At 39.1% G+C, this 12,620-nt stretch overlaps 1 protein-coding gene across 1 annotated transcript in view; it reads right to left on the bottom strand.

The window, feature by feature from the left end:
- The window catches only part of FSIP1 (fibrous sheath interacting protein 1), a 200,548-nt gene that overhangs the window by 133,583 nt on the left and 54,345 nt on the right, over window positions 1-12,620 (bottom strand). Inside the window, exon 7 of the mRNA XM_006831904.1 lies at window positions 1,417-1,557. Within this exon, the coding sequence (XP_006831967.1) occupies window positions 1,417-1,557 (141 nt within the window). The remainder of the gene's footprint in view (window positions 1-1,416; window positions 1,558-12,620) is intronic.

Raw genomic sequence — 12,620 nt, 5'->3', positions numbered from 1 at the left:
GACAATACTCAGTCTCACAGTTATGGAGTTTATTAGGGAAGTTTACAAGTTACAACATAGGATCGGAAAATGCTCTGAGCACAGCTGTTCCAGCCAGCTGCTAATAGAAGTCGGAACCAACTCCATGGCCCTCCACCAGATATCCTTTAGTCACCTAGTCCGAGTTGTTGACTTTGGCTGGCAAATGGTAGGAGCAGTTCAGTTGGGGGTGCGCATGAGGGATGATGTCAGGGTCATTAGGGATTGTTAGACATTCTTGGGGAGGTCTGAAGAGGCCAGGATTTAGTCAAAATGACTTAATTGGCACTTATTTCCATGAAATAATATATAAATGGAATAATGAGAGAAGAGATTGGATGGCGGCAGGAAATCGCAAAAAGACTAGGTTATACACAGCTAGACATGAGATGACAATGCTGAGAGAAGGGTGATAAAATAGGCTCAGAAAAGACAAGCGTTTGAGAGAGTCATAGGAACTGTGGCAAGATATGGCACCATATTAAACCTAGTGGTTAAAACTTAATAAAGCTTGAAGACCACCAAAGAAGATGAGATTCCGTAGAAGACAGAAAGTGGGTACTGCTGGCCATTAAGGCGAGACTACCCCTGGGAGAGAGAGTGCTAGGTAGAACTACAAATTCAGTCTTCTCATGTTTAATTTTAGGTAAAGGCCTAATACCAAGCTGAAGACACTCTTTAAATAGCTACAAAATCATATTACAGAATATTTCTAATACATTCAGAACATCAACCAACCAGCTTACAATTTAGTTGATTTAAGGGCTTCTGCTCATCAACAATGATATGTTTTTAAATAAAACCCCAAACCAAACCACTGTCATCAAGTCAATTCCTACTCATAGCAACCCTGTATTCTCTGAGACTGTAATCATTATAGGAGCAGGCAGTCTTGTCTTTCTCCCACAGAGCTGCTTGGGGGTTTGAACCGCCGACCTTGTGGTTAGCAGTGCATTGCTTATCCTACATTGCCACTAGGGCTCCTTATGTGTTCAAATAGTGACCAAGAAAACCATGAAGACTCCAGCTGCATCTAGAATGTATATTAATGAATTAATGAATTATAAATTAAGACAGAAAAGTTGGAGTATTTCATCTATATGCTTAATATATAAAATGATTTTATAGAGAATAGCTACCAAATTCTCTACAAAGAACATCATTAGAGACAGACTGTTCTGTTATATATCATTTTTCTGGCTTAGACAGTATCACATGTTTGTTATATAAATTTAAAATAATACTTTTCACCCTGTGAATCATAGTTAAAGCTTTTTTCAAACTCTTACTGTCAATTTTCTTGTCTGATTAACACATTATAAAATGATCAAAGAAAACTGGGACCTTTTTAAATATAGCCACTGATTACAAGTCAACTTTAAATTTAAAAAGACTTACCACATTTTCCTTCATCCTTCTCAGCCTTTCATCTATCTCTTTCAGTCTATTTTGCTGATCCCGTTGTTCCTTGGTGTTCCGAAGTACTTTTTCTCCAGGATTTATTTCCATATTTCTGCCTTCATCCTTAAGGATAGGTTCCTAATTAAAAGTTGTTTTTTTTTTAAAGTCATTTATAGGCTGGAAATATTCTGTCATACACTATTCCAAAGCAGCTAAGCCTTGAGTGTTGGTTTTGGTTCTCAAACAATTATTTCTTCCCTTTAAAATGGCATTTATAACTCATCTGTCCTGGTGTACTGTTGTGGGTTAATGCGGCGTTGGACTGCAAAGTCGGTTTGAACCTCAAGGTTAGCAGGTCAAGCTCACCAGTCACTCCTCGGAAACCTTATTCAGGGTCACCATGGGTCGAAACTAACTCGACAGCCCTTAACAACAACAACATTCAAGGATGACATGGTTTAGCTGTGCATTAAACAAATCGGGAAACGAAGTCAGCTTCTGCAATCATCAGGAAAGCAGACATAGTGGCCAGGAAGCAGACATCTGAGTTCCTGTCTTATCAGCTTGGAATCTTAAGCAAATCACAAGTCCTCTAATCTTCAGTTTCCTCAGATAATATGTCTATCCATGTTCTGTGAGGTAGTTCTGTAATAATGGGACGAGACCTAGGTTTGGCAAAGTCAGAAGTTTTGAAGCAAAACTCCACCTGGTTTCCCATTAAATCACCTCAGGGAAATTCATGAACTTTTCTGAGTTTCATTTTCAGCATCTATAAAATGACACTAACAAGAATAGATCTGAAAAAAAAAAAAAAAAAAAGAAAGTCATTGCAGTACCTTGTTGCTGTGGCTAAGTGCCATCGAGTTGGTTCTGAACCATAGCAGCCCTGTATAAAGTGTTTCTGAGGAGCAGCTGAGGCATAGGAGGCAAGAAAAAATCCTCAGCATCTAACAAATGTGAGCTGAGTATGTAGTTAAAGTCCTTTGACATAAGCACTGGACTGCTAGCCACAAAGTTGGCAGTTCAAACCCACCACCAATCTTCAGAAACTCTGTACAAGGTTGCTATGAGTCAGGACTAAATCAACAGCACTTAATAACAACAATACGTATGTTTATAGAACCATGTTCTCCCAATGTTAATGCTATTTCTAGGTGATAAAAGAAGGTATTTCTCCACAGTAAGTCAGTCCTATGTCCCGGTGTGCTGCTGGAGGATAAGCACTGGATTTCTAACCACAAGGTCGACAGTTCAAATCCACCAGCCAGGAGTCGGAACCGACTCAGCAGCATTTAACAACTACATGTCTAAAACTTAACAAATGTTCTAGACTTTTTTTCAAACACATCTTCTCTGCTGTTGCGATTGGTACAACTGACCGGTGTTGAAGGTGCTCAAACCCACACCCTCTCACTCCCTCAATGCTCATATACAGTGAGTCACCAAGAATTGTCACCAGTCTACTTCCTAACAGCTCTCTAACCAAGGTCTGTCTTTCCTTCTCACTGCCTTACTTTATACCTCCTCATCACTTGAGCCAGAAGTTTTCAAACTACAGAGTCTGCAGAAAAATACAAAGACCCAGTCCATGCATCAAAGATCCAGATTTAACAGGTAAGGCTGGAGACTGAAAACCTGAAATACACTATGTGAAAAGTTGAAAACTATATAGTGTGGCGCTGTGGCATAAAGCACTGGACAGATGGTCAGTTTGAGCCACAAGGTTGGTAGTTCAAACTCACCAGCCGCTCATTGGAAACCATATGCAGGGTTGCTATGAGTCAGAACCAAATCGACAGCACTTAACAATAATAACATAGAGACTTAAGTTACTCCTTGAGACTCCAAAGTGGTCTCTGTGCTACCAGTCTCCCCAGTATAGGCAGCTGTGTACTTTTAAAAAAGTCACTTTCTTCCTTTTGGGTCTCCATTTCTTCTGGTAAAGTTTTTTACAACTCTAGTGTACTAGAGTTATGAATCGGGCTGCGAACCACAAGGTCAGCAGTTAGAAACTATCAGTAAATCCCGTAAAGATTTACAGCCTCAGAAACCCTGTACAGGGTCGCTATGAGTCGGAATCGACTCCACAGCACACAGCAGCAGCAGCGTAGTGGTTATGAATCAGGCTGCTAATCTCAGGGTCAGCAGTTTGAAACTACCAGTGGGTCCACGAGAGAAAGATAAGGCTTTCTGCTCCCGTAAAGATTCACGGCCTCAGAAACCTTACGCAGCGTGACTAAGAGTCAGAACTGACATAACCATCAACCATCAACCAGTAGTCTGTAAGTATGTAATTTTCTATGTTGTTGTTGTTGTTAAGTGCCGTTGAGTCAATTCCAACCCATAGCGACCCTGTATAGGGTTTCCAAGAAGCAGCTGGTGAACTTGAATGGCCGACCTTGCAGTTCAAATGGCTTTGAAGTCTAGCACATTAACCCACAGCACCACACCAGGATTTTCTATAGTTGGGTACAAAAGATAGGTAACATCTTTCCTCACTCATGAAGTCTGAGAGCACCACCATATAGTTCAAATACCCGACGACTATATTTTATGAAAGCAAAGGCCAAGAGGGCGCCAGAAAAAGTTGTTACTGATTCTGACAAAAACATATCGGTGGCATATTCAAGAGGCTCTGTGATTCCAGGAGAGGTTCTGTTTTCACATCGAAGTGCCAAGCAGTACGGTTCATTTTCATGACTATCTGTAAATACCTTGACTCTCAGTATCATCACTGTTTAAGCAGACCTTTAACCACACCATTACTCTATCATCTGTGTGTTTCTCAGTCACACAGGAATGTTTCTACGGACAGGACAGTAAAAGCTCTCCCTGATGGAAACCATAAGGAGGAAGCGAGCTAACTGCTGTTCCAAGGAAGGGAATGCAACCATTGAGAGGAAGGAAACAAAGCACATTATTTGTTGAATGTAAAACTGATGCTCTTGTCTTTCAACCTTCACTCAATTCACAATAAGGAGTTAAAATTAAAAAAAAAAAAAGTCTCCCCGATATGCACTGAATGTCTAAGGAGCCAGAAGAACAGAGCCGTCCTTAAGGGCAATAGCTATTTGCTGAGTCCACTAATTAATTCCCAAGAGATTCTAAATTCATCCTTAGAAAAATATCTGTGGTGTTGGCAAAGCTAAATAACCTCATTTACAAAAGACAAATACAAAGGAAATTGCTCAAAGCTTCATAAGTTATCTGATATGCAAATGGACAGTAAGGTCAATTTGAACCTCAAGGTCAGAGCTCAAACTCACCAGTGGCTCCTCCGAAACCCTATACAGGGTCACTATGAATTGAAACCAACTGAACAATAAAGGGACGAACTATAAAAAGACAAACCTGCTTAAATAAAGTCAGCTTGTCAAGCATTTTAAGACTTTTACTATACATTTCCACAGGCTACTGCTATTTCTTATCATCAGATCATTTGCCTGGTAGTACTTAAAGTGGGGGGGGGGAATTCAGGGAGATTATTTTAACTATCTGGGAATACTGACATGACATGAAAGAAACTTTGACTACACAGGAAGCTTAATATAGAAAAACAAAGAGATATAAGTATAAACTTCAAAGTAATCTGCAAAACATAGGTGGCATGAGGAATTTCCCTGATTTAACTGGCAATGGTTGACAGGTTAGCATTTGAGACAAAGACTTCTTATTTACTCTCCATCCCAGAATCCCATGCTCCTACTGTATACTTGTGCAATTTTCGGAAATGAGCAAATGGTCAAGAAAATTTCTGTGCCCATGGCTAGTTGTCTTAGTTTCTTTTCTGGAGCTGCTGTTACAAAATATCACAAACTGGCTGGATTTAAAGAAAAGAAATGCACTGCCTCACAGTTGTGGAGGCTAGAAGTGTGAATCTGGGACAGAAGCCGGTTATACTGTCTGTGTCAGCTCCCGGTGAAAAGCCTTGAAAGATCATCTCTTTCGACTTTCAGTTGTTGTTGTTTTTGTTGTGAAGTGCCATCAAGTCAGTTCCAACTCATAGTCCCTGTTATAGGGTTTCCAAGAAGCGTCTGGTGAGTTTAAACTGCCAAATTTTAGTTCAATCCTACAGTGCCACACCAGGACTCCAACCCATAATACTAGCAAACATAAAAAAGTTCTAGATTCCTGTTCTCAACTGCTAAAGTAAGTTCATTTTGGGTAAAATGTACTCCTTTGTTATTAATTGTTGTTAAGTGCCGTCGAGTCGGTTCCGACCCATAGCAACCCTATGTAGGGTTTCCAAGGAGCAGCTGGTGAGTTTGAACTGCCAACCTTGCAGTTCAAACAGCTTTGCAGTCTGGCGCATTAACCCACAGCACCACGATGTACAAAGCCCTGAACTCGACAATAAAACATCTTTCAGGATTACATGTTACCCAGTGTTCTACGTATCCTCAATTTGAACTCATGCTGAGACAAGAAGAGACTCCACGAAACAGTTCATTGTTGCTATCAGCAATCATATGCTCTTGGCAAGAACAGAAACGAAGACATACAACTACAAACTTCCTCAATCATGTTTGCTACTTCTTTGTACAACTGAATCAATATTTTAAGAAAAAAATAATCAAATTAATGAGGAACTTTATATTCAATATATTAAACTTGTGAGTTCAAGAACAAAGAAATCCCTCCTGTCAATGAGAACCATTTCTGAAGACCCCACCCTACCCTATCCCATCCACCACCCCCCCAAAAAAAAAATCTAACCATGAACAGGAATTCTAGATTTAGTAAGACTGATTGCATGAAAGATGAATAAATTATACTTCTTTACAAGAGCCAAACTGAAATGAATTTATTATTGAATCCAGTTGCTAGGGATTTAAGAGACTGAATGCTTACATAACTCCTAGATCCTAAGTATTTTTGAAGAAAGCTGGAATCTAATACATCTACAAACAAGAAATATGGTAACTAAATTAGGGAACATCACTCAATTTTATGGTAGGATTTACAATGCATGGAAAGAACTAAGTGATAGGCTGGAGAACTGGAGGATGGATCAGAAAGGTATGCACAGTTCAACCACGTTTCTTAAGGAAAAAAAAAATTGCTTCAATTAGTTCTCCTTTGCTAAGATGAAATGAAAATAAAAAGCAGATGTAAAAACTGCAACCCCATGATGCTAGTCACATTACAGCAATAACTGTAGTATGTCATTCTTTCTTCTGGATGTGACCACATGCTTTTTACATGCATTTTACACTAAGAAAATCAAATATGTAAAAACCAAATGTTGTTTTTAAAACATGGCCATAAAGTTAAGAGCCAAGCCAGGAAACCTAAAAAGGAGCATCGTAATCAACAAGCTGGTAAGGAAAAGGAGATTTTGAGTCTATCCCTGTCCATTCACAATGACCAACACTTTTTTCTAAGCTTGGATCCAAATTACTGGAGTCCCTCAAATTATTCTGTTTTAGCTATATTTATTCTACAAGTAGAATTTATGTGCCAGCCAATTTAGCATCTTACTTAACAGAGAAAGTCACAAAATCTGCATTTTTTAATTTGTTCGGGAAACTTCTCTTGACCAAAAAAAATCTCCAAAGGAGATTTTAAGTCTCTGGCCTTTATCAAATAACCTTTCATTGGGGTCTTTGTTTCATTGTATGATCACTCTACAACTTCTTCTGTTTTACATCATATCGCCCAGCATCCTACAAGTATGAACTTAAGCCTCATACTAATCTGAATAGTCAACATCCCCCACATAGTGTCTCCTATAAAACAAGCAGGCATTCAAAAGTGCATTGATACTCTGTGCAGAGACCAACAAATAACACAAATGCATGAAGTGGGCCATGCTACACTAGACATTAGGATCTGCAATACGATATAGGGTGGTAAATACTGTAGCAAATTACGGTGGTGGTTATGTGCCGTGGAGTCGGTTCCGACTCATAGCAACCCTGTACAGGGTTTCTGAGGCTGTAAATCTTTACGGGAGCAGAAAGCCTCATCTTTCTCCTGCAGAATGGCTGGTAGTTTTGAACTGCTGACCATGAGATTGGCAGCCCGACTCATAACCACTACACTACCAGAGCTCCTTGGAGCAAGCTGAAGAACTACCTAATCTAGGAGTGGGTGTTGCTGTTAAGTGCCACTGAGTTGGTTTTGACTCATAGCGACCCTGTATAGGTTTTCTGAGGAGCAACTGGTAAGCCTGAACTGCACACCTGAATTCAGGTCTAATGTTGCCAGATTTTTCAATTAAAAAAAAAAGCCAAAAAACTAAAAATTCATATTTTTATATGAAATCATTCAATTTTCAAATGTTGGCTAAAAAAAGTTTATTAAGCCCTATATGGGGTCCTGATGTGGCTCTGCAGTCTAAGCACTGAACTACTAACTACAAAGTTGGTGGTTTCGACTCGCCAGCCACTCCTCAAAAACAAGGTCGCTACAGTCAAAACTGACTCGACAAAAAACAACATGTGGACAGAAGGAAACCTATCTGTGAGTCAAAGTTGCTCATAGACTAGTTCACAAACAGGCTATGAGTTTACAAGCTTTTATTATTTGACTACAGTCTCCTTCTACGTCTCTAACTACTTCTGCCTCCTCCACTAGTTCCTCTTCTGTGACTGTCCTTGATATAGGAGTGAACTTTCTTGATATTCCTTCAGGATATGTGTGATTTCCTCTATGTCCTCTGAATCATGACAGCAGATATATAGCCCTCTATTATCCTTCTATGGAGTCCTGGTGTGGCTCTTTGGGTTAATATGCTAGACTGCAAAGTCAGTTTGAACTGCAAGGTTGGTGGTTCAAGCTCACCAGTCGCTCCTTGGAAACCCTCTAGAGGGTCGCTATGGGTCGAAACTGACTTGACGGCACTTAACAACAACAACATTATCCTTCTATAAATATAACAAGCTATGGATAACATTGCAAAGAATGGGAATTCCAGAACACTTAATTTTGCTCATGAGGAACCTATACATAGACCAAGAGGCAGTTGTTCCAACAGAACAAAGTGTACTTAATGGTTTAAAATCAGGAAATTCACCATTCTTATTCAATCTGTATGTTAAGCAAATAACTTAAGAAGCTGGATTATATGAAGAACAACTTGGCATCAGGATTGGAGGAAGGCTTATTAACACCCTGTGATGTTCAGATGACACAACCTAGCTTGCTGAAAGCAGACTTGAAGCACTTACTGATGAAGATTTTAAAAAAAAAACAGATAGCCTTCAGTATGGATTTTAACTCAATGTAAAGATAAAAAATATATATAACCTTCAGTATGGATTTTAACTCAATATAAAGAAAGCAAAAATCCTCACAACCGGACCAATAAACAACATCATGATAAACAGAAAAATTGAAATTGTCAAGGATATCATTTTACTTGGAGCCCTAATCAAAGCTCATAGAAGCAGTGGTCAAGCAATCAAATGAGGTATTGCACTGGGCAAATCTGCTGCAAAGACCTCTTTAAACTATTAAAGAGAAAAGATGTCACTTTGCGGACTGAGGTTTGCCTGACTCAAGCCATGGTCTTTTCAATAGCCCCATATGTGTGTGAAAACTGGACAGTAAATAAGAAAGACCAAAAAAGAATTGATGTCTTGGGAAAAAATATTGAAATTACCACGGACTTCCAGAGGAACAAACAATTATGTCTTGGAAGAAGTATAGCCAGAATGTTCCTTGGAAATCAGCAAGGATGTTGAGAGTATGCCTCACATACTTTAAACATGTTACCAAAAAGAACCAGTCTCTGGAAAAGGACATCATGTTTGGTAAAGTGAAAGGTCAGCGCAAAAGAGGAGGACCCTCAATGTTATGGATTTGCACAGTGGCTGCAACAATGGGCTCAAACATCGCAACAACTGTGGGGATAGATAGTGCAGGACCAAGCTGTGTTTCATTATGTTGGACATAGGCTTGCTATGAGTTGGAACCAACTCAACAGCACCTAATGATAATAGTATGCCTTCTATGATGTTTAGCTTATGTTGTCTTCTACCACAGATATGTGTATGCATATTCTTATGCATCCCAAAAGCAAATTAGTCCTTTAAATCACTTATTACTGTGAGTATTGATGTTATTATTATAGAGTTGGTTGAGTTCTATGTAAGACATTGTGCTAAGCATTTTACATATATTAACTCAGCTACTCTTCACAAGAATCCTAAAAAAAAGTATTATTATTCCTACTGTGTAGATGAGGAAACTAAGGTTTACAATTTAGTGCCCAAATCCACAGAACTAATAAGCGGTAAAGTCAGAACTTAAAAGCCAGGCTCTGTGACTTTAATTACTATATGTATCTTTGTTGTTGTTGTTATTGTTAAGTGCCATTGAGTCAGTTCCGACCATAGCGAACCTGCATAGGGTTTCCAAGGAGCAACTGGTGAGCTTGAACAGCCAACCTTGCAGTTGAAATGGCTTTGTTGTCTGGAGCATTAACCCACAGCGCTACACCAGGACTCCTTATACTTAAATCTTTTACAATTCCTTGGAAACTCAGTTAATACTTGTTGAATTATTGTTGAAAAGCAGAAATTTACATTCCACTCAAAATATATTTCTCTTAAGGAGCATGGAGAAGAAAAATTACTGATGAGTTAATAGTTTGCAGAAGGGTTAAAAATCAAAACAAAGTGAATTTACCACTATAAATACTTGTGGTTATGTAAAAGATTGGATCCCATGTATCAACTGAGTAGCTATGCAGGGTTTATCCAAGGTATTGCTCACTGTATATGTTCCAAATATCCCAGTCTAAAAATAATAACTGTAAACTAATTTGCCATGTTAGCATTTTTTTTTTAATTCAGTGTGTAATTCTGTTTTTACTTAGACACGAAAAATACCAAGAGATAACTGAGTGAACAAAATTCAAAAGATATGATATTCTGTTTTGCATGCAAGAAACATCAATGATTTCTTTTTAGTAACTGAGCGGTTACATTTCTTCTTCTGCATTCAATGAGAGTCTCAAAATGCAGTTTTCTCTTTTCTCTCCAAATGTATCTTAATTTACATAAAAATACATATACTTGGTATGTGACAACAAAGTAATGTACTGATTTTCCCTTTTAGTATATCTTAAATATTTTATCTGAACCATAAATGTGAACTCTTAAGATGATTGTGACTAAGATGATGATGACAAAGTCTGATCATATTCAAGCTCTATTTGAAGTCCTAATTGCTAAATACATCTCTAAATCCTGTCTTTCAAGAATAACAATTGACAGCATGAAAAAGACATTTTTCTATCTGTAAGACTATTCATCTTTGAGATCTCAACAACTGTTGAGATCTAACAATAACAACTAAAAACTAATTCAGCTGAAACAAAGAAAGAACAAAGGCTATCTCTGAATCAATTGTATTCCCCCATTATGACTTACTCTTTATAGAAAACTGGAAGCCAGAAGCACAAATAAACCAGCATAACTAATGTCACTGTCCTGGAGTATATCTGGGAGGGGACAAAAAATTCACTTCTGTTTTCTTAGAACTCCAACCCCAAACCAAAAATCAGTGGTGGGAAGACTACCACTGTCTAAGGAGCTCAGAAGCAGCTGAGTTGGACCCTTAGAAATATAACCGAAGGAAACTGAGATGGCTCTATATAGGTTTTGCCAGTGACTAAACTATCTTTAAACCATCTCAACTTTGCTTCTTACCTATTGGCCATAAACTAGCCTCTAACTTTGAATTGATGAGAAGCTCTGGTAGCGTAGCAGTTACGAATCGGGCTGCTAACCTCAGGGTTAGCAGTTCGAAAGTACCAGCTATTCCATGGAGAAGATGAGGCTTTCTGCTCCCGTACAGATTTACAGCCTCAGAAACCCTGTACAGGGTCACTATGAGTTGGAACCGACTCCACGGCACATAACAACAACAACAACCTTGAATTGATGGCTTAGAGAAAGGACTCACTATAAATCAGAACTATTACCTAGGGTTATTGTAGTGCCTTGAATTTACTTGATATGACTTTTCTATCCAAAGTCTTCTTAATACCCACCAAGTGATTGGGTGAGACCATTCAAATAAAGTATACAGGACTCTAAGACTAGGATTGGTTATCTTTGCCCTCGATCTAGGTTTAAAAGGAGCCATCTCAGAGGCAGAGACAGAAGACCCCAGGACCATCAAGAAGGAAGAGCATTAGTAACACATGAGATCCCTACCTAGAGAAACAGTGACTACAGAGATGACGACAGAGGTGCTGGCATGGAGAGGCAGAGCAGCTTCGGGCTCTAGGCCTATAGACTAAGTCTACAGGCAGGAGACTGACTTGAAGAATGTGCCCTTTGGGATTCACAAATTGGCTAAAAGAACCTTGTAACTTGTGCTCGAGCAGGGTAGAGGCCAAGGGAGCACCTGGTTGAGAGACTGAAAACAAGAGTGAGGCACGCCTGCAGTATGGCAGACAAGAGGCATTCCTGACGGGAGAACTGCTGCATCCTGAGCTGGTTTTGATCCTGAATTGTACCCTGTTCACTTCCCTAATAAACCCTGTAATCATGAGTATTGTTATGAGTTCTGTGTGGCCATTGCAATGGATTATCGAACCCAGATGTGAAGCAGAGAGTGCTGTGGGTGGGATGGTTGGTATCACCATAGAGTAAAGAAGGTTATAAGGAGGAACCAGGTCTGACCTTCACATCACAGGAATCAGTCTCGGATGGATTTTTGAGTTTGAGTCTCTTTCCCCACTGTGAAGACAGGGGAAGTCAGACACGGCTCCCACATGGTCACTGCAGCTATTGATATTAAAGTCCTTTTAAGGACCAAGAAAGTCACATACATCTAATATTGCACAGATATGATTTGGTGAGGTTCTACAAAACTGGTCAAGTTAGTAGGGTTTAAAAAATGGACCAAGTACCTTTTCTTCATATGAGAACAGCCATTCAACCTCAAACTAGATCCCATGAAGTGTTAAATATAGGGAAAACCAGAATTTTGTCTCTCCTAAAGATGCTACCATTCTTCTCTTATTTTACACTGCTTACCAGCTTTATAAAAGAATATTTGGTGGAACTATTGAAAGAGGACATGCATCATTTCAAAAATCCTCACAAGAGAGAAGTCACCAACATAGTAGGGTTCAGTTCTTGGTGTTAAATTAAAGAAATTCAAAGAACGTGACAGAATACATGAAAAGTGCTGGCACTGCTAGTACCTGGTACCCATGGACTGCCAAGGGAACCAATAGA

Source organism: Chrysochloris asiatica, unplaced genomic scaffold (assembly GCF_000296735.1).
Source record: "Chrysochloris asiatica unplaced genomic scaffold, ChrAsi1.0 scaffold00004, whole genome shotgun sequence".
Lineage (NCBI taxonomy): Eukaryota > Metazoa > Chordata > Mammalia > Afrosoricida > Chrysochloridae > Chrysochloris > Chrysochloris asiatica.
This window is presented reverse-complemented; position numbering and strand designations above follow the sequence as displayed.